General features: G+C 40.2%; 1 protein-coding gene across 1 annotated transcript; it reads left to right on the top strand.

The window, feature by feature from the left end:
* The first annotated feature begins 936 nt into the window (after nt 1–936).
* LOC118699799 (fructose-1,6-bisphosphatase isozyme 2) lies at nt 937–21,399 on the top strand. The gene is made up of 7 exons (XM_036403982.2): nt 937–1,199; nt 3,977–4,139; nt 5,058–5,150; nt 9,923–10,063; nt 11,268–11,405; nt 17,444–17,563; nt 20,585–21,399. The coding sequence occupies exons 1-7, from the start codon at nt 1,027–1,029 to the stop codon at nt 20,777–20,779; spliced, it is 1,023 nt and encodes a 340-aa protein (XP_036259875.1). The 5' UTR covers nt 937–1,026; the 3' UTR covers nt 20,780–21,399.
* The last annotated feature ends 1,883 nt before the right edge of the window (nt 21,400–23,282 follow it).

The raw sequence follows: 23,282 nt of genomic DNA, 5'->3' as shown, positions 1-23,282 counted from the left end.
CAGAGTGGGAAGACAGTGCTGTAATTAAAATCCATAACTCCAGCATTCCGACAGCATGTATCTAATGCAAAATCTAATACATTACTTGGAGAGTTTCTGTCTACCTTCACTTGGCATCATGTGCTCCTAGCATGTTGCTTGTAAGAGTTACTGGCAGCATAATTGCAAATTTGGACATACCTATATTTACATGGTGCACTACAATATGAAAGCCAACATAAAATTTCATTTTGTGAGTTATGCCATTGATATGCTTCAATCAGAGAAGCCTTATTTGTAAATTATTGGAGATATAATTACTTTGTAACTAGTCAAGCCACAGCTAATCAATACTTCTCATTCATTCAAGCACTATAACATTACAAACAACCCAGACCAGGAATGAAATCATTAAAATGGAACTGCAGCAGACCAACTAGCAACATAAAACACTTTAAAAAACGCATGTCTCAATGCCCCCCTTCAAAACCCTCCTTCAGGATGGAGGCCAAGAGAGAGTGAAAAAACAGGACTTATGGGAAGGGAACTTCACTGTCTGGAGTCACGGTGCGGTGGGACCCTGTGGCACATATGGTTACAGGTGTCTGGTGCTTTCATTTCTGGTGCCTTGTAAACACAGCCCTGGCTATGCTGAACCCATTGCTGAACAGGTTCTACAGGAAAGCCATTTCCAAGAACGCAGGCAGTGAGAGTTTTACATTATAATCAATCTGATATACAGTGAGAATATGTAGCTAGATCTGCACAGAGCTAATTTCAGCACAGGGGAGGCCCAGATGAGTAGTAGTTGCTCAGCTGTAGTCCTGTCTCAGGCTCCTTTCCTGCATCCCAGTGGAGCCATGGAGCCAGCCTGGGGTGCAGTTATTCTGAGCACTCAATCACATGGTCTCAGAAACATCTTAATAAATCCTGACCAGCCACACAGCCAAGCACAGCTTCGCCTCAAAATAAAACAGCTGCCCAGGACCTCAATACGGCAAGAGAGCATTTTGTCCAGCTGAGAAGGAGCTCTGGTACCCAGCAAAAATGACGGACAGAAGCCCCTTCGAGACGGATATGCTGACACTCACGCGGTTTGTCATGGAGAAGGGACGCCGCGTGAAGGGAGCAACGGGGGAGCTGACGCAGCTGCTCAACTCCATGCTGACTGCCATAAAGGCCATTTCTGCTGCTGTCAGAAAGGCAGGCCTTGCCCACATGTGAGTCCTACCTTGCACTACCGGGAGGAAGAGGAGGCAGAGAGACAGCAACTGGCATAGCAAGGCTGGGGAGTGGGCAGAGATTCATAAATACCTTGGAAGTGTCTTTTTTAAACTGAGTAAGGTCAGAGCTTGGATTATCAAGAGTGGGAAGCAGGAGAGCTTTCTTTCTGGAGTATTCTAATACTGGGTGCAAGATAGACATTTAAGCTAACTGCTTAATAATATTTTACTCTAAAATAATATTTTACTCTAAATATTTTACTCTAAAAATACAGTAATATTTTAGTCTAAAAATGTAAGTCAGAACAGAACTTCAATGCACTGCTCACCTTGTTATCTCTTGCACTTGTTGATACTGATCTATTTTTTTATCTACTGTGAATTTGTTAAAAATCACACCATTATATTTTTAATGCAGAATATCTCACTGTGATATTTTCTGCTAACATCCAAGCCCTCTGCTGAACTGTACAAGTCAGGGCTTGGCTTATCTTGGGAAGCTGATTTTCTGCCTGTCTGCTGAATAAGCAATGCTCTAAAGCAACAGCCCTGAGAGAAACCCCATGCTCTGCTGTGCCTGGCTGCATTTCTCTTTCCTTCCTCAAGCAGTATCCCACATGGAGGATTACAGGCAGGGAGTCTCAAAAGGCCTTCTAGGAAAACCAAACATAACAATTTGGCATCTAGTGCTTTCACAGATGGAATAAAATATGGCCTTAGCAAAACCTGGAATGTACTGCGCTGTTCCACATGGACAAGTGCAATAGACTTGAGTCTAAGTCTTTTAATACTGATCTATCTGAAGGAGTTCAGAGGTATGGAATGCCCTAATAAAACTGTGTGTTTCAAATAGAAAGTTCTTGATATGTATCAAAAGATATTTTTCTGAACATGCCTCACTCAGTATGTTACTTACACCTGCATGCATGAATATATTTGTGAAAGGAAGTCAACATTTATTATTTGTCTGGGGATTTGGGATTTTCTTTCCTTCCACAGAAACACCAAAATATGTGACCCTAGGAGTTGGGGGGGATTTTGTGCTTCTGTTGATTATTTGGTCAAAGTCCTAAATCATCTTGGCAAATCATGAATTCAATGTCTCAGAACTATTGCACTCACTTTATAGCGCCTAGAGAGGACATGAGACATACTCAAAGTGAACCACAGTTTCAGTCTCCTATGCCCTTACTCTTAAATTAAGCTTTGTCTCTGTCCTTACTAGGTGAAACTGAGCTATTTTACCTCCTTGACTTAAAGGAAGAGTTGACCTTATATAATTTTTATCTTTATGTAGACGATCTTTGAAATAGTTTGTAACAGCAGAGAAACTGATAGGCTAGAGGAGGAATAACCTCTAATAATAATGATAGTAATCCTTCTTCCCCTTCAGAAAAAAACCCAAAGCATCCATTACATTAAGGAGCAAATGTTTCTTTTTATGAACAAAAAGCTTCAGATGTTGTCTCAGAAATATCTGAAGTATCCAAACATACAAATTAGTAATTTGCACCATTCAAATTACTGAAACTAACCATGGAATTTCAGGGATTCCCATGGCAAACTTTCAACCACTGTGAAAGTGGCTTGCATTCATCTGCATTTGTGCATTTAAAGAGCCCTGATTTTTCTACTTCCTCCAAATAGGAGACTGTAAGTGTCTTCTTTAATGTTAAAGCACTAAGCATAAATTTTTGACAGATTTTAAATTCAAAAGTGAAGGAGAACTTTTTCCAAGTCTGTGATTGTGCCTGAAAACACACTAACTGGAGAGCAGGTATTTACCATTCCCTGAAAATTGTAGTCCTTTTCAAAATCTTAAATTTGGCACCCAAAAATAAAATATCCCAAACACTCAATTCTGCTGAGAAGCACAGGCAGCTTTGAGCTTTGAGAAAGACAAAAGACCTACTCCAGTCCCAGCTCAGGCCTGCACTGACCAATATCATTCTATGGACTAATTACTTTCTTCTTTCTCCTCCCATCTTTCCCACACCCATCCCCACTGCACCACCCCCCCCCCCCCCCCCCCCACTCCCCAAAAAACCCCATTTAATTTCCCTTAATGAATAAAAAAAGCTGTAGCTTTTCCCTGTATAGTTTTCGTATTTTTTAAGAAGCCCAGAACATGCACATTGGGCCTAAACAGTGCTTCTTCAACTGGAAGTCTCAGAAACATATATACTACTATATCACGTTATTAGCATATTGCTAAAATCAGGATAGGGAAAAGAAGCGTCATCCTAACTCAGGTGAGGATCACCAAATAAAACAGACCTTGATCCAGAGATACAGTTCCATCTGGTAAATTCCCCGGGGATGCCTTTAAAGTCCTGATTTGAGGCTGGCAGGGTGAATGTGGGTTAAAGAACCACTATGGAGCTTGGAGCAGCTAGTGACAGAAAATATTGCAGATGCTCACTGCACTTTCTGCTTCCTCAAAACTGCAGCCAGCTGCTTCATGGGGCTGCTGTGGAAGGCTGGTACTTACCACCTGGTCTGTAGGCTCTGCTTCTGGGCTGGGGAGCATCTACACAGGAGCAAGAGGACCCAGCTGAGGCCTCAAAGCACATGCTTTTATTTTCTACAGCAGCAACAGTCTTATAATGCAACTTAGCTGTGTCATCCAGAGATTATCTAAAGGTGTAGGAAGATAAGATGAAGGAACAACCTTGACTTGTTGGAGTGTTTTTTTCCTAAAAGCCTGCAATGTTGGCCTCCTTCAGGTTTCTTTGGCCTCCTTCAGGTTTCTCGTCATTTTTACTCTTCTGTAGGTTTGGTATAGCTGGCACTGTGAATGTGACGGGTGATGAGGTGAAGAAGCTGGATGTGTTATCCAACTCCCTGGTGATTAACATGCTCCAGTCCTCCTACAGCACCTGTGTCCTGGTCACAGAGGAGAACAAGGAGGCCATCATCACCCCGAAAGACAAGCGGGTCTGTGCAGCTCCGGCATTCGGGGGGTTGTCGGCTCAGGCAGCAGCAGGTGGCACTCTTGTTTCAAGTATGAAACCTGGCCCTGGCCCCCAAACCCAACCCTTCCCGGGGGAATTCAGAAAATTTGCACCGTTTCTGCATTGTTTTGATTAATAACTGTAGTGGGTGGCATGATTTCAACAGCAAAAGAGATGTGGAGAGTAAAATTATTATTAAAGTTTTGTGAAGGGGGGAGAATAATTATTTTTAAGCTTGTTAACACATCCCAAATCTCAGGTGGAAGTGTACTATTACATTCCCTGACCACTGGTGCGATGGTTTTGGATTACATTAGTATTTAGAAAGATAAAATGAGATGAGAGGCTGGCAGAACTGAGTGTTGTGTTACATGTTAAAAGGAAACACCTGACTGCTTCATCAGGCTTCCCCCTGGAGGGGATCCTATTACAGCGAGTTACTGTTCATGCTGATGTAACCTGCCCTTTCCCGAAGATTTTTCTCTTTCTGCCTTCTTGCCCTCAAACCTCACAACACAGCGAAATCCTCTCATTCACAGTAAAAGTAGCAAAAGAAAACATATTCAGTAGACAAAGATGCTTGCTTCCAAAACGCATCACTCCTTTTGCTTTTAAACAATTTCTTGCACTGCTTGGCAGCAGAGGACTGGTCCTCTGTAACATCCATTTGTGCTGTCTGAGCAGAAACATGTCCTCTCCAATTTCTCTGGCAGGCCCTTGGGGAGTCAGTGTTGTGCTGCAGGGCCAGCTGGGTTAACAGTGCAGCCTTCTCTGATGAGCTGTATCAGGCACAATTGGAGGGCTAAATGCAGACATAAAAACATGGGAGTTTTCAAGTAAAAGGAAATAATAATACCCAGCAACTTACCTTTAAATGGTTCCCTTGCCAATTCTGTTTTAGGGTAAATATGTGGTGTGCTTTGACCCCCTTGACGGTTCATCCAATATAGACTGCTTGGCACCAATAGGAACAATATTTGCTATCTACAAAAAGGTAAGAGGAGCAAATCACATATGGCATGATTTGCTTGGTGAAAGCAAAATGTCTTGCGTTCTTCACCTTGCCTGGTTTCTTTCCATGGTCCCTTAGGTGTCTCTGGGCAAAAGGGAGCCTTAGAAAGGGCAGACAAACACTTCATATTCACGTGTGCTAAAATGCTGTCTGAATTCACAGGAAGGGGACACCCAGCCCCATGAAATTGTTGGGTGACAGCACTTCCTTCCTCGGCACACAAAGGCACTTAACTAACGCGATCTCACCCCCAGGGCAGCTGGTTAGCTCCTTCAGCGGTGCTTGACAGCCGTAGGTGCCGAGGAATGGCAGTGTTTGTCCTCCTGGACACCCACTGCGGGCGGCTGGCAGCACTGGACCGGACTGTGTGGCCTGCCAGAGCCAGCTGCTGTGCCTGCCATGGATGGGAGTCTGTGGGCATGGAAACGCTGGCGGCTGGAGGAAGCAATCACCCACACTCATCGGGCCCCGGTAGCATGTCTGCTCCCCTATGGCTGCACAGAGCAGCAGCAAACACTGAGAGTTCCAGTCATGCCAAGTCTTGTGATTTGTTTGCTAAGCTCCCAGCAGTTGGTGTTTTTTCCAAAGCCTGAGCTCACGGTCATATGACTGTGGGAGACCCTCAGCCATTTGCTATTGTGAAATAACAGTTTACAGTACTTCTGACTTCAAAGAAGTCTTTGCAGACTCAGATGTTACACTTCGAGCAAATGAAGATATGTTTTCTAAGTCTCTCACCTTTTAGCTCATAAATTTCAGCTGGTTAGTCCTTGGCTTTTACATTTCTTGTAGGTAATACAATAGTCATCACTGTTGAGAATATGCATCTACTAGTGAATCAAATAGTTATGGCACAACACCAAAAGGGTTGTGGCACAAGTCCTGGAATTTGGCCGTCCACACTGTTACTGGTTAGTGCAAACCCGCACCACGGATGCCGTGCAGGCCAGACAGCACTGAGATGGTGCCTGGGTATGATTTTTGAAAGAGCATTCCTGGGACTACCTCCAGTACCATGCAGCTTCTTGCTTTTTGCAGGGAAAAGAGCTTATCTGTGTTAATGAAATCCATGAAATGTGCTCTAATGTTAAGGGACCTCCACCCTTTTCAGTTATCTCTCCAAAGATACCCTAAATGACAACAGCATGTCCCAATATTTGCAGTAGACAACAGCTGCATTTTCCTTTGAAATTATTAAATAAGAAGTGCTTTATTGATAGTTACTAAAGGGCAGTGTGAAAGAATAAAAGTGAGATGTTTATTCCAGTTGATAAATATCACTTAAGAGAGAGAACATAATTTTAGGCCATTTAAGATTAATGAATATCATTTTTGAAAAGGTAAAACCACTGTGATTCCAAAGGATGAACCTTAGCCTCAAAGATTGAGATGAGCTCTTGACTGATTTTCTCACCATGTCTCACCTTAATTTCATTTCCAAAGGCACACTCTCCAGAGCAGAAATGTTAGGCTTATTTTAGAAAAAAACCAAAACAGATAATAAGCACTCTTATAGAAAGGCCAGACTTGGACAATACATTTCAATCCTGAAAACAGTTGTCTGACTGCTTCTAATCCAGAGCCTCCACCACAGTGGGAGGGACCATTTCATGATGTCACAAAAGCACTCTATCAGTTTCTTAGAAAAACCCATGAGGAAATAAATATCTCAGCTTTATTTAATTTTCCACCTGGCCTTTGCTTTCTGAGACCAGGGTGGTGCAGTTGAAAATCAGAAACACCTGACAAGTGAGGCTGAGGGAGGAGCCTTGCTGTATCAGAAGGGGATTGGTTAACTGCTGCCACTGAGTGGGGGGCTCTCAGCTGCCAAAGCATCAAGATATGGTGACAATAAATGCTTTTTGCTTGAGTTCTTCCCAGGTTTTCATGCCACTGAGATAAATCTACAATCCTTAATTCATACTGCACAAATATGCTATGAAACTCTCTTGCTTTGTTTCATTTTGGTTTTAATTTGTAACTTTGCCCAATGCTTCTGATGTATTTTATTTGCTACCCTTCCTACAATGTCCTCCCCTTCATGTGGTCCCTCACAGAGAAGGTGTAAGAATTCAGTAAAAACACAAAGGCTACTTATGAAACACATGATACAAAATGGAGACCTGGAAATCAAGTCATTTTAGTGCTGCTCTCAGTGCTGCTGGGAATTCCCTCATGTGATGTCAGGCAAATCACAAACACAAAAAAAATTAGACTCAGATATCTCCTGAGGGTACCCCTATAGCCAAACTCTGCAGCCTTTGTTTCATCAGCCTCACACCACTTATGAGTTATAGGGACAGAGTCATTACAACTAATTATTTGCAGTCCATCTGTCTATTTTATTGTTTTGCATAAAGGCCTCTGAAGGTATTTCACTACCACCATCACAGTCAAAATATAATGGACAGGAAATTCATCTGTGCACCAGAAAGAAGAGAAAATAGCAATTATCAGAGTGCACTGTCCAGCTTAATTCCCTGGTTTGTTTAACAGTACATGGTACTTGGCAGAGCAAAATTCCTGCAGTCCTAACATAGAAGTATCAGCTGATCTGTAGCTTTTTCACATTTTGACTCACTCTGCAAATGTTTTCTTTTTTCTTCTTCTTTTTGGAAGCTAGCTCTTGGAAACACAGTTGTGAATAAGGATGAAAGTTAACAAGTTAACTCAGCCCAACTGACTATACCTTGAGGGAGGAGTTCCTCTGCTTTTTTCAGAATGGTCAAATATATAGTTTCTCAGTCATATTAACATAAAAAATGCATTTAAGAAATAGGACTGAAAAGCTCATCTCAGAAAAAATATATTTTAAAACAATATCATATATAACCCAAAGTTGCATGTATTGTATATATACTGTATTCTAGAAAACAAACCACTTTGCTCCATATAAAATTATTTTTTTCTTTAATGAGAGGAGCATACAAAAAGCTATGACAACCAAAATATGTTTGAAACTAACTGTCTAAATGAATGTTTAATTCTGCATTTGATGCTGCAAATAATTTGTCTCCTATAGACAACCATTGCTTTTAATGATGAGATGTATGTACCATAGGGGTATATTTTTGAAAGAGATGAAGCTACCTAGGCCATAATAGTTCGTACTGTAAGGATTGTTTCACAAAGTATTAGCTAATATTAGTCAATTTTCGAAGCTCTGAAATATGCAAACAAAAGTTTAAACTAGTCTTCATTATAACCTCCCAGAATAGGCAGCTTGACATAGTTTTGAGGGACTGAGTCCCACAGCATGTACAAATATATATACAAATATATATACATAAATTTGTACATGCTGTATTTCAGCTCTTCTCATGAAAAGCTGGTTGTCAACTGGATTTTTTATTTCCACAGAAGGACTTGGCAAAATAGTATTAAAAGGATTTGAGCAAAATACAGTTAAAGACTGTAAGTGAAGTGACTTTAGTAACGAAGTCTTTCAGCTGAAAATGAAAACTTTTTGATGTGAAATTACTATCTTTGTGTACCAAGAAGGTGTTGTTTTAGTGTCCCACGTCTCAGCTTTCCTTGAGGTGTTGGCATACAACGATGAATGGGAACACCTTACTAGGACCCTAATGGGCAAATATTTTATTTTCTACACAAGACAGTCATCATGGATTTTAATTTTTTTTTATCAAATATTCAGGGCTAGACTTGCTGTTTCTATTTAGCTGCTACTCAATCTAAATAAGCCTGTGCAATCACTGACAAACTGTCTGAGTTGGGAACAAGAAAATACTAAGCCATGGACTGAAGAAAGGGGAGTGTTTCATTTCAATTCCCCATTGGCTACCACCAAAACATCCATATGAGACCCACCACAAATGATGAAGTTCTAAATAAACATTAATATCAAGCAATCCTGACCCATTCTGTAGCAGCAGGAGATGAAGGCTCTAACCAGACTTCCCAAGTATTGTTGGCTGTCCTCCTTACCCAACCCACCAGACAAACTCTTGTAAGCCATGGCTGAGGCACAGCCCTAGAGCTGGCTTGCAATATTTGCACCTTGTCTGCTTGGGCTACTGTTGCTCCATGATAACCAAAGTGCCGAATCAAAATATGATTGTCAGAAATTGGTTAAAAGCTTGAAGTAAAATGCCACCTGAATGTTCTGTGTAGACTTATAGATGAGTATCTGCACACATGCACACTTTACATAACCAAATGCATTTGTTATTTTGTATATAATATGATGAGCATTTGTGTACAATAGATGAACATTTATATTCCTTCAGTTAAGCATCCTTTCACTAGAAGAGACCAATGCAAAAACTTGGTTACATCATGTTGCACCATATACCCTTTTATTTGGTACTATGGGAGCATTTTTTTGTAATGTTAATTACAGCATTTATCAGTTATTCCCTCTGAGGGATGTCAGCATCATAGCTTATGTTACATTTACAGAAGATTAATATCTCTGCTCTGTCTCAGTTTTCTGATGATCCTCAATTAATAGCTTGGGATATAATGCTAAGGGATCAGCTTTGTGGCATGTATCATATTGATTGCATGACATGTATAAAATAACAAACTCTCAACATCCTGTCCCAGCATGTACATGTACCTATACCAAGCCTGCCCTGAACAAGGGGTGGGGGTAGTAACAATCTCTGGTTTTGTTGTTTCAAAGGCCTGCATAGACAGAAAAAGGAAATCTGTCGCACATTATTATTGAAAAGTTGTTTCTATTGTTCATTATCAGAATTTAACCTTTGGTTCAAATGGTAATTTTTCCTCAGGAAACAGATGATGAGCCCTCTGAAAAAGATGCTTTACAGCCTGGACGCAATATTGTTGCTGCAGGCTATGCCCTGTATGGTAGTGCTACGCTGGTTGCACTCTCCACAGGGCAAGGAGTGGACTGCTTCATGCTCGATCCGGTACAGTCATGGTGTTAATCACATTGCCACTGTCTTTTAGAGCTCTCTGTGCTTGTTTTTACTTGTTTTTGTTAATCCTTGTCTCTGTAATCTATCCACTTTATGCAATTCTTTTCTCCATATCCTAGATCATCCCACCTTTATAAATATTTAATAAGATATGAGCATGTTGGTTGCAATACCTGCTCAGTTTTTTCCTACTCAATAGAAGTGAAATTAACTTAAATTCTCAATTAAATGTCTGAAACCCTTTTCATTCAAACCAACACTTAAGAAAATTTAATTTGTACTGTGTCTTTGTCTTCACTTAAAGGAATCTGTGTTTATTTTCATAATGATTTTTCTGTCTGAATAAGAACATCAACATGTTCACTGTTTAGCCTGAGGCAAGGACCATTTTTTTGATAGCTTGAGCCAAGTGATGTTTCATTTCCTGAGTGCAGTAGAGTTTTATGGCTGTCACCTAAGGTGCGTGCCCAAAAATTTGCAAAAGCACAGCAACACCTGTATAATTGAACATGTGCCACTCCTGAGTGCCCAAGAACACCTTTTGAGTGCCCAGGAACACGAGTGTTACTGTGGGAATGCTAGAAAGATCATTCATTTGTAAAACCAGAATTAGATGTGGGAAATAACATACTGTGGTCTTTCATGGTTTTGTGGGGTTGTTTTTAATAAAAGGATGAATTAGTACCAGAACTTCTTGTAATGTTTGTAAATAGTCTCATTCCAAGTGGAAAGAACTGGGAGATGAAATGCTCTGCTTGAGACAGAGCAAGAGAAGGTGGAAGTTGAAATCAAACTGCAGAGAGCAGCACATGGGTGTAGCTGACCACATTCACATTAGGTTATTTGGACAAGACAGGCAAAAAGAGTCCAGAAGTCAGAAGGCAGTGCGATTTCTTAATTTGCAGTCTTATCATTTGAGGACAAGATTCATGATCCATCTGCTTTCAGGGCTGATTTGTGTTCTTTTGATACTCTATTCCAATTAGGTTTTGTTTATAGTACTGATGTGACAAGTTTTCATTAAGTTAGTGTAAATTCTCTGCTTTCTGCTCTTTTTGAAATATTGTGAGTTTATACACTAGACTGGTACTGAAAGGATCAAACTGTGCTAATATTTCTGCCATGTCTAGTGTGACAACTGTTACAGAAAGCCAACAAAATTGTCTGCTAATACCTCATTTATCCTGTCCTGCAGGGTCTTGGTGAATTTATTTTGGTGGACAGAGATGTTAAAATCAAGAAGAAGGGGAAGGTATACAGTCTCAATGAAGGTTATGCAAAGTATTTTGATCCTGCAATGACAGAATATTTACAAAAGAAGAAATTCCCTGAGGTAAGAAAATATTAGCACTGTACCCAGTGTACCGTGCACTGGCAAGCACTGCATTCCATGCAGTCCTGGCTGATGGAAAAGGATTTGAAAGTCTTCCTGAGTTCAGACCCATGTAACCCTTTCGTACCAGCTGGTCCATTTTGGATATGCATGTAATGGGACTTTTTTTTTTGGCATCCTGACATCTTTTATAACTTAGACTTTTGTAAATAAAGTCATAACTTGTTTGTGTGATGGGAAGTGTGCTGGAGAACTAGATCTTTCAACAAAACTCCAGAAATGTGCCTGCCAAATTTGGGGATACTCTCATTTTCTAGCTTTATCTGAATATGCAGTTCAGTAATGTGTGCAGGTGGGCGTTCAGGGCTAGATTCCATGTGCTGTCCAGAAGGTGTTTGCAGGAATCTGGGTGGCATCACCTTCTCCTTCCTGCACCCTCTTGCATCTGAAAAATGCGGTATCATTCTTGCACAGTCTACTTGCATCATATTGAGCATGAACAACCTATAGGCTGGGGAGAAAACCTAAACTAATGGTGTGAGGCACAAGTTAACCATATTTGGTGGTTAAAGAGAGACATCCCATGTCTGATGAAATTTCTTGGAGAAAGACATCCCATGTCTGATGAACTTCCTTGGACAAATACAGTTTGGTATTAACTTATCAATGCTAGGAGGACAACACAAGCTCTCAATATGGAAAACTGGAAGCTCTCTAAGAAGTGTGGCTGTGAAAAGTAATTCAAAATGAAATATGGTCATGTGGATCAACTCAGGACTTAATTTGGTTAGGAGGCTGTTTTAAAAACTCTTCCTATTAAAAAAAAGTCAGATTATTTTTAAGCTATTAGTTGTCAAGGATACTTGTAATGTGGTCTGTGTTAAATAAATGGATTCAGTAAAAACCTCAGGGTGCAGTAAAAGGGAAATATAATGAGAAAGCATTTAAACTGTGGTCTCATGATAAGCTCCTCCTTCTGAGCTAAAAAAAATCTGGATTTAGCATATCAGCTATAGCTGCAAGACTACTGACTAAGTATCAAACCCTCCTTTGCATACTACTCAGATTGTAGCTACAGAGAGTCTAACATTACAGCCTTCTAAATATATTAACTTTGAATATTTGAGATTATTTCGAGACTTCAAAGTCTGCATTCAGTTCAGCTGTGAGAGAAGCAGAAGCTCATGACACAACTTTCATTCTTCCCTAAATCCAGCTGGGAAAGTGAAGAACATCTGTGCTTCTCATTCTGCTGACATTATACCAGGCTATGTATTCAGTATCATGCACTAAGACTGGAGTTATTAATTTGTGTTTTTGCAAACCACCAAAGTGTTATTTAAAGTAAAATTCTTAAACAAATGCATCAACCCCAGGCAATGAGGAAAAGACTGAAGAGATTTCAAAATCAGTGGAAAGACCAGACAGAGGTATTTCCCCACAGGATCAATGAGGACAGCTCTATCATGTGACTTCCTAAATCCTAAAGTTAGGACATACTGGAAAAAACTCATTTGCAAACACTGTTTTATCTCAAATCTGTGCAAGCCTATTGAAATTGTTTTTCTAATGCAAGAGAAGCTCGCAGATATTTTTGTTGTTTTAAAGCAAGCACCACAGAAGCGGGTGGGTTATTTGGGGCACAGGAAATCTTATCAGCTGTGCTGAACAATCACATTTTTTGCTGCTCTGAGATGTACAGTCATGAGAAGGGCTGAGGCACAAATGTTATAGCCACAAAGCACAAGGAAGTGGCCTGCCCATCTGAAGCTTGTGATGAACCTGAGTTTTGGAACCAGCATAACTCAGTTCCTTGATTTGGGAAGGACATAATAGTTGCATTGTGGGGAGGACTAGAGAGGTTTTGCCATTTCTCTGTAGCATGAAATGTGCTTCCTGGCCTCATCTGTAAGGCTACCCAGCTGCAGCCACATTGGTGATGTCCCTATCTACCCTACAGGAGCCAGGTGGAGATTTTCACAGTTTCAGTCTCTGTTGCCCTCTCTGCAGCATGCAGAAGGGTAGTGAGGGTGTCTGCTGAATATCCCCTGCCTGTGACTTGAGGAGGAACTGACGTGAGCATGGAGGAACATGCCTTATTCAGGCAGATCATTCACCCTATACTCTTCGGGCATCACTTTTAGCTATCTGTCACTTTTTTGCATTTTTCTTCCTTAGATCTTACCTCTATTAACTCCTTTCTGTGGTTCTTGGTCAACATGCTGTTCAGATGACTCTCTGACATTGCCATGAAAAACTGAAAAGTTAAAAATATAGCAGGGAATCAAAAGTACAGTGTGATCCATAAGATATCCTATGTTATATATCATTGTCATTAGCAACAAAACACTAAAAAACAACCATTTATGAGTAGAAGAAAGATTGCCCCTTACTATCTAACAGCAGTGTCCCAGATCAGACAGTTTGGATGGACTACAAAACTGCATTGACCCTCAAATTTTCTTGTGGATCACCATTTACCTAAGGCATCAATTCTGAATAAAAAGCACTAGAAAAATGCTGATGTTTCTGCAGGCCAGACTAAGCCTCCTACTACTATCATGTAGTGGGAAACACATGTCTAACCACATCTCTTCTGGTACACGAGTGAAGCTGATTTTTTATTTAGCATGACAAAATCACACTGCTGCTTAACCAGTTTGAAGAGCAAGCTTCTGTTTGCAAAGTTGCCTGTAACGCAACATGTCCACTCCAGTCTGCAATGCTTAGTGGGCACTGCTGGGCCAGAAACCGTCTCTGCACAAATTCTACTACAACACTTCCCTAAAATGGGTTCTTCCTCCCCCTAGCTTTTCTCTGGCACTGGTAGAATTTGAAATATCCTGTGGGCATTGTCACACTTTGCTATGACACCTACTTTTGTCTTTGCTTCCTACAGTCAGGCACAAGAGAAGTTGAGTCTCACCACAGCTTGCTGATGATGAGAGCTATGCAATTGAGACTCCCTCGTTAAGAATTTGTCTCAGCAGTGCCATTAAAAATGGCCTCAACAACACATTTCAGTATGAAGCCCAGCTGTGTCCAAGTGATACTAGTAAAAACTAGTAAAAACTACTATTCTTTTGTCACCACATCTGTACGTGGAGTAAGGGATGCAGGGTGTTGCTGTTGTAGTCTGTAGAAAAAATTTCTTGCTCCCCCCCGGTCATCATATTTATATAAGGAAAACCTGGTCTTGTTCTGCTGTGGAAGAGCAGGACTGTCAGAAAACAGTAGAAGAAAGAAATGAAAAATTGACTTCTATCAGAATGTGAAGGAAAAAAAAAATCACAGGACCTATGTGTTATGTATCATTTTTGTTCCTTTGAGTCAAGCAAAAAAAGTAAAAGCAGCAGAAGGGGTAAAACAAAGAGTAGACACAAGTTTACTCAACATGGATGCTGACCAAGGGAACATGAAGGATCTCCAGCTCTTTCATTGGCATCAACTAAGCAATCAGAAGTGCTTATTGAGCAAACACAGAGCTTGGCATTACTGAGGACTTGGGATGAACCTGTCTAGCATTCAGGCTCTATTATTTTGTTTGAGAAGAACGCCTGGGCAATATGCCAATGCACAAGCAACACCTATTAACTTTCTTATCTGTAAAAAAATGCATGAGCAACAAAACTGGAGAAACAAGAAATAACATTTCACTAACTAAAATGAGTATTTAATCTTCTATGCAGACAGCTGTATGCTAAGGGAAGTAAAAATTTTATTTCAATATGTGGTTCAAGTGATAACCTTCTCAGAAGGGAGCAATTTATCTCTATTTTTCTCAGCACAGTCTCAGCACTGTGTCTCTAGCTGGTGAATATCCATCTGGGTAAGAAGCAACTAAAATTGTCAGTGGCATCTCATGCTTAGAGCTTAGAGTATCCTGAGTTGGAAGGGAACCCACAAAGCATCCTTTGCATAACACAGTCCATGTACATATGAATTATGTAAATAATCTGCATGTGAATAGGAAATCTAGCACATTCCAAACCCGTCAGATGATGTGTACAAAGGTGGCTCAGCTGTGCAGCTCGTGGTCACTAAATTTCATACCTGTGGTTTACAGAGTCCTTATTTGGTAATATCATAGAAGCAATCCTTAGCAGTCTGGTTCAGGGGCTGCTTGTTAATATATTATGGCTTTTCTTGGTGCTTAACAAACTGTTCTTTAGACTCAGTTCATTACCTTTTAAAACCACAAAAGAAAGTTCTTCTTTTGATTGTATTTTTAAAGGTAATTTGAGATTATAATCATATCTTTCACATTTTAACTGAAAACTCACATTTGTCTCTCTTTAATACCTCTTAAGGTGCTTGGTTTTTCCTGATGTCAGGTTTTTACAATTGTGAAGTCACAAGTACAATCAACTGTGAGATGGAGAAGTCATCATTTGAAGCCTAAATATGCAATTATTTGAGCATAAGCCATGAAAAACAAGGGAGCAAATACTTAAAAGCTCTGTTCATTTATGCCTACAATTAATAGGACCAGATTTAAACAAAACTAAATGTAATAGCTCTAGGCTGTCCTTTATCCATCTTTCATAGTTTGCATTATTTACTTCTGAATTTTTCATTGTTCTTCTTTCGTGTTAAATGTGAATCATAAAAACCAACATATGTACAGTTGAACAAGGCCTGGAATAGGTCTGTTTTCTAATTTTATTATCAGCTATATCAAAAATCAAAATCTTATGTTTAGCAGCATAGAGCTTAACTTCCTAGTGTTCTGTTGCTTTAGAATATGTAATTTAATGAGATTTTTTTCCATTTTAATAGAGGGTAATTATTAATACTTCACAGTCACATTGAACAATTTGAAAAAATTATTCAATATAGAATTGTGTTTTTCTCTATTTTCCTTCCAGTTGTGGATTTTTTTCCCCAGCCAACATTATGATTTTGCAGGGAAATATGAATAACTTGTGATGTCTGAAGGTCCTGGAACTGGCATTGCTGAACAAGTTTTCTATGTATTTTTCTAGATGTAATATCAGTACAGGATGAGCTCTGTAGAAACTGCTGAGATCTTTTATTAGAAAACTGACCCAGACCGGAAAAAAAACCCACTGAGATCTTTTCAGACTTTTAGCATTGTAATACAAAACATATATGTCTATTAACTATTCATGAAGTTCAGTCTCTAGTAATGTTCTGGGAAGATAAAAATTCCTCCTCAGCTTTATTGAAGACAGACTGAGAGACATGAAAAGACCAGCAAAATTATTTTCTTAAAAGTTTTCCTTTGGTTTACATCTGTATTTTGTATCTCCCCTTCAAAAAGGTATAGTGACATGTTAAATTTCTTCAGTGGAGCTTATTTGGTCGACTGTACATATTTCTATCTGTTCAAGACACCTTGCTTGTCTTCTATATCTTCTACCTACCCATTTTTATGACCAGCAGACCTGAGACTGACATGAATGCTCCCTTGATTGCTCTTGTTAAAATGACCTGTCCTTCAATGACATCAATTTCTAAGCTGAAAGCAAGGAAAATTACATTCATTAACAAATTGTGATCTCCCAAACTAAGCTGCAGAATGAATGCTGTGACCAATTTCTCTACCTGACAAATAAGCTGGAAGGTAAAAGTTGGAGTCCTCTTGGAACCATCTGGACATGTATAGGAGTGACACCACTCCTCATGCTCTGGCTTAGGAACCAGTGAAAGGTCAAAAGCCACATTATTTTGACCTTGTTCTGATAAGGTGAAGAAGCTTTCAGTCCCTTGTTTTTTCACAGGCTGGAGTTTGATCCCAAATTGTACACCCAAATTACAGGCACTCTGGTTTGCTTACCAGAGTGAATGCAGCTCTTTAAAACTCTTATCTTTGAACCCTGTAGACAATCACATCTTACAAAAGGCTGAGCTCAGGACTAATTTCGGTATTTTGCAGTACCGAATTATAATTGTAGTGCCCATAAGCAGCCATTGATTTAAGCAGCTGTGCTTCCTGCTTCATACCAAAATTACATTTTGCCACGTTACTAGTTTTCTAGCCTGGTAAATATAGTGCTTTGCTCTATGTTTTTCAGGATGGCAGTTCCCCCTACGGTGCCAGGTATGTGGGCTCCATGGTAGCTGATGTTCACCGTACATTGATGTACGGTGGGATCTTCATGTATCCTGCTAATCAGAAGAGTCCTAAAGGAAAGGTATGTCATTTGAATTCCTTTCTGGGGAGCTTAGCCAACCTAATATCTCTGGTATTACCAGAGCAATAGTTTAGATAAATAAACACACAATAATGTTCCACTGCGGAAAAAATTATTAATGAAAATTACGCTCAGCAATAGAGTTTAGGAAAGAAATTTAGGCAGTTGCCAATTTAGGCCAGAAATCTTCCTCTGTGTTTTCATATTATTAAATACTCAAGTGGTTTTCACAGCAACCAAGGATTTAGGATTTTTAGGATTTTTAGGACTTAGGACCAAGGATTTTTCTAAAGGTAGTATTTCAGCGCCATAGAAACCCATTGAGACTACCTGTGCATGGCTGGCAGATACAACATGGATCTAAGGAAAACCTCTGCACTTTAAACTGGCAGCTAGAGTTATCACACCTGCCGGTGGGACAAGCTGAGCCCTAGAAAGGGTTTTGTCCAATGCTAGAAAAAAGGTTTTCCTACCTTGTGTTTCCAAAGGACGCTTACATCACCAGCTCTGCAAACTCAGGGTTCTACTACCTGGTCAGAAAAGGTGATTACAGTGGAAGGTGGGTTTCATTCAGTATTTTAGGAAAATATGACTTCCTATTTGGACACCAGTACAAAATGCACTGTGACAATGCAGTGCAATGCAATGCTGTCAGTCTTTAAAGAGATGGGCCATGAACCATTGTCAACCTCAACTTCTCTTCTGCAGTATCAAATACCTTTATTATCAACTTTCTAAACAAGTATTTTTTAAGAGACCTAGTCATACAGATGATCTGTAGACCAGCAGTAACCTCCCGGTCATCCTTAGGAAATCAATGGCTTAGTACACGATAGGTTGGACATGGTGTTCTGACTCCAAGAATACATTCTTTCCTGACCTACACCATACTTAAAACCTTCTATTCGAATGTTTTTGCATCCATGGCTGGTACGTGAAGGAATCTGCCTCATCTCCCACAGTGGTCTCAGAATATCCCAATATCTACCGTCTTTAGGGAGAGAGGACTACTGGTATCATCATGGTGATGATACAAAAACACCACTACAAAAAACCCTCACTAAATGATGTGGATCTGTTTGTACATAAGATAAAGGGACAAAAAAGGAATTTGCTGTATGTGAAAAAAATGGGTTTGCTGACTGGCCTCCTCAAATGAAACTTTTTGTTTTGAAATCTGTACTAAACCATTGTTGAATAGAGAGAATGAAAAACAGGACAAAAGTACAAAGGAACAAAGCACTTACATAACTTTATAGTTTCCACAGAGTTAACCCACATTTATTATTGGATTGCTCTGGCTTGAACTGCCACAGTAAAGAGAGTAATGGAAGAAGAAAAACATGCTGCCATTAAAAATAAGTTTTCTTTCTGTCTAAGTGTGCAGGTGTATATAGTTCTTTTCATATGTATCTTTTCTTATTGGAGAAATAATACTCTTGTGGCAAGTGCCCTGATCATCTTTCTCCTGAAAGACAGTCTATGTACTTGGTTAAAGAGCTGAAAATAATAAATGTCACTGGAATTATCAAAAGGACTTGATCAAAAGTCTTTAGAGTAAACGCAAATTACATGGATGTAGGCCCTAAAGTTTACAGATCCTTTTTTAAGTTAAAGAAAGAAAACTAAATGCTATTTTGTTATAAACAATACACAAGAAACACTACAGGACAAGACAACAAATAAATCTCCTTTTCAAATGGTATATTTTGAATAATATTTTTTAGAAACTTAAGGCTTATAGTTCTCTAGTAGGTGAAAATGTTAAACCTATCTGAAGACAGAGCCCATCTGAAGATCCCTAAGTGCAGTTGTACTGCTACCTGATGAAAAACTGCTTTCCTCAATTTGCATAGTCACAGTAGCAACAAGACACTTGAAATGTGGTTCCATGTATGATACCACTGCTCTTTGCTGGCTCATGACCTTCCAGAATTGGGCCAAGCAGTAGGAAGAAGAGTGAAAGATACTGGTCCTACGTTGCCTCAGAGATGGAGTCCTTGTACCAGAAGTAGCACTTCAGTGGGCTTTAAAGATAAGAAAGAAGGTAATAAAGTGCTATTTAAGTTGTGGCATATCATGGTTTTATTGCAGTGTGCTAAAGGCATGATGGGTAGTGAATTCTTGTGCTCAACCCATTTCTCGTCTCTCTATACAGTAGCATTCTGTCACACTTCCTTTTTCCCAGAAAATTTTTCTTCTTTTGAACATGTCAAGAGTCCTTTAAACAAAACATGTGCTAATATTGTTGTACATGAGTGCTTCATGGATAAACATACAGAAATAATATTTGTTCAGAACTGACCAGCTATTACTCCTGTTCATTTAAACACAGAAACTTTTGGCATATGTCCTAAATAAATTTGCATTCCACACACTCAGCCCAAGAGGTAACATTTTAAAAAAGTGTCAACAGATACCAAGGTCCAAACCAAAAGGGAAATTTTGCCTTTAATAAATAACTGCAGCTCCTTCTGAAGCCACAATCTGGATAAGTTCAGGCCACTAATATCTATCTACATTTCTGAAGAGAAGCAATAAAATCCTGAAATTTGAAACTGGGAGTATCAAGTTTCAAACTCCAAAATATCCTGACTAAGCATAACATGATTATCCCAAGCTCTGAGTTAACATGTAAAGACTCCATATGAGAAGATATTTTGGCTTTTCTTTCCCAGTACTGTTAGCTTAGCCGGCTTAACTGTTTTGCTGATGCCTGTGGGACACCCACTTTTGACATTTTTGACAAAATACAGCTTCACTGGTGCTGCACGTCTGTATGTCAGCTTGGAAATTATATGGTGATGCCTGGATGTAAGGTCGGCACACTGTTCCTCCAAGCAGAAGGCTTTAGGAAAGGTGAGGAGAGGGAAGGAAGGGCTCTCTGAAAGACATTGCTACTTAGGTCAGTTGAAGCTTGGTACAAAATTTTCTAAAATCACAAAAAGAATGCTAAATTTTGGCAAGTCCTTTGATATAATTTCCTCCATAGGCAATCAGGTGTTTCCTCTCTCTTTCTAGCTCCGACTTCTCTATGAATGCAACCCTATGGCTTTCATCATCGAGCAGGCAGGTGGCATAGCAACTACAGGGACCGAAGCAGTGTTGGATGTGAAACCTGAGAATATTCACCAGAGAGTTCCTTTTATCCTTGGCTCTCCAGACGATGTGCAAGAATACCTTGCTTGTGTACAGAAACACCAGAAGAGCAGCTAAAGACCTTCCACATCAGATCTTGCTTGCCCATTTTCAGTCTTCAGGAAAAGCTTTACCTTTCAAAATAGTGGATTCTAGCATTTTCCACCAATCTCTCAGTGAAAGTCCCAGTTTACAAGAGCGGGAAAAATAGTGAGATTTTGTTTCTCCTTGCAGGCAAGTGTAAAAATCCTTTAATTCTGATTTATTCAGGGCAAGTGCAGAGACAGAGTCATGACAAACAGAAACTACTTACTTTATATAATATTAACAAAAGGAAGTGAGTTCTGTCAGTATCCCCATTTGATCTGAAATTTTACATCTAACATTACATGGATGGCATTGCTTGCAACGGGATTTCTGCATCAATATTTGCAATGTCATTATCTGGATTTTCTGTCAGAGACTTTCTTGCAGATGCTTTTTATCTTGACAGCCCTAAGAAGAGCAAAAGTCTTATGCTGTCTGAAACAATATATTTAAGCTGCAAATTATATAAATTTTGGGTAATTAATAGAGATGAAAAGGCTGCAGCATTGCCAGGATATTTAATTTCTCACAAGAACAGGAAATAGAATGTGTTATTTACACACACCTTTCAAAGCACAAATTATAATAAACCATGAATGTGACACCCAAATCATGCCTATTCTGTTGATCCATTGTCCTCTGGAAGAGGATACAAAGACACTGTTATACCTCAATTTTCTCGTACTTTGAAAGGTTCTTATTCAGATTGAAGCTTGCCCCTTTACACGTTATATTGCCATCACTAGTCACAGTGTTGTCCTGTCCTTAAGTGGGAGGGAACTCCTGAGTTTTGTAGATGCTTGTGGTCAAAGAGAGCAACAAAAGTCAGATGGTCTGCAGAAGCTTACAAAAGTTTATTAGTAAATTCCACACTTGGCATGAGAATTGATAGAAGTTAGTCCCTGATCTCCTAGAACACGCACACAGCAGCGGGGTTTGGATAAAGAGGTAGGGCAAAAGGGGAGAGAGCAGGAGGCAGGGGGAGAGAGAGAGAGAGAGAGACACAGAGAGAGAGGTGATTTAAAGAGGAGTGGGGAGGCAAGAGAGACACAGAGAGAGAGTCCTATTTCCAGCATGGCTCCAGCCGACGGGAAGTCCAGGGACAGGTGGTGCACATGTGCCTGGGCTTTGTGAGGATACCTTTTTTTCCCCTGCCATGAATACAACTTTCTAATTTTCTATACAAATTAGTCATCATGCACAGTCAGTTCTTTCAGACCTTTCTGTAAATGGATCAGAGAGCTTCAGGTGTCTTGGGTGGTCTTGGTCCCTCGCTATAGTCCATGCATGCCCCCTTCTCAGTCCCATTCTGGTGCTTGCACTCTGTTGTCCTTATCTCCAAGAGTTACAGCAAGGATGTTTGTCCTGGAAAGGTACTGCCCTAATTCTGTATAGCCACCTTCTCCAGCCACACCCTGTTCTTTCTCACAGTGTGTGTTACCAACAATCACTGGTTGTTATTACCAACAATCCTTGGTTAGCTCCACAACTATCTGGGTATTGCTGTTTGAGACATACACATTGGCCTGTTGTCCTAGGGAGGGAATCAGGATCCTGCATGACCTTCCTGAGAGTCACCTTGCACCTCTTCAAAGACCTACTTAGAAGAACCACATAGGATAAGGCTCTAGAAGATAAGGAGGTCCAAGAGAACGGATCAATATTCAAGTATCACTTCCTCCAAGCCCAAGATCAGTGTAGCCCTATGAGCAGGAAATCAGGCAAAGGGGACAGTAGATTGGCATGGATGAGCACAGAGTTTCTAGAAAGAAATTTCTGGGATGTGAAAAAAGAGCCAGGCCCTGTGGGAGGACTATAGGAACATCATCAGAGCATACAGGGATGAGATGAGGAAGACCAAGGCCCCCTTGGCATTGAATCTGGTAAGGGCAACTGAAAGGGCTTCTACAAGTACATCAGCAGCAAAAGGAAGATTGGGAAAATGTGGGGCCACTGCTGAATCGGGTGGGTGTCCTGGTGATGGAAAACACAGAGAAGGCAGAATTACTGAATGCCTTCTTTGTCTTAGTTTTTACTGGCGAGGCCAGCCCTGAGGAGTCCCAGACTTCAGAGTCAAGAGAGGAAGGCTGGAGAAAGGAAGACTTCACCCTGATCACAGAGGGTTGGGTTAGAGATCAGCTAGAGAGACTTAACACCCATAAATCCATGAGCTCTGATGGGATGCACCCATGGGAGCCCAGGAAGCTGGCAGATGTTGATAAGCCAACCTCCATTACCTGTGCAAAAGCATGGAGAGCAGAAAAGGTGCCCAATGACTGGAGCAAAGTCAACATTACTGCCATCTCCAAAAGGACAAGAAGGAGGACCTGGGAAGGTACATCCTGTCAGCCCCACCTCCATACCTGAAAAGGGAATGGAACAGCCCATTCTGGAGGTCATGCCCAGGCATGTAGAGGACAATAAGGTCATTGGGAGTAGTCACCATAGATTCAGCAAGGGGAACTCATGCTTTACCAATCTGATAAACTTCTGC

Source organism: Molothrus ater, chromosome Z (assembly GCF_012460135.2).
Source record: "Molothrus ater isolate BHLD 08-10-18 breed brown headed cowbird chromosome Z, BPBGC_Mater_1.1, whole genome shotgun sequence".
Classification (NCBI taxonomy): Eukaryota; Metazoa; Chordata; class Aves; order Passeriformes; family Icteridae; genus Molothrus; species Molothrus ater.
Note: the sequence above shows the minus strand (reverse complement) of the source record. Positions and strands in the feature narration are given on the sequence as shown.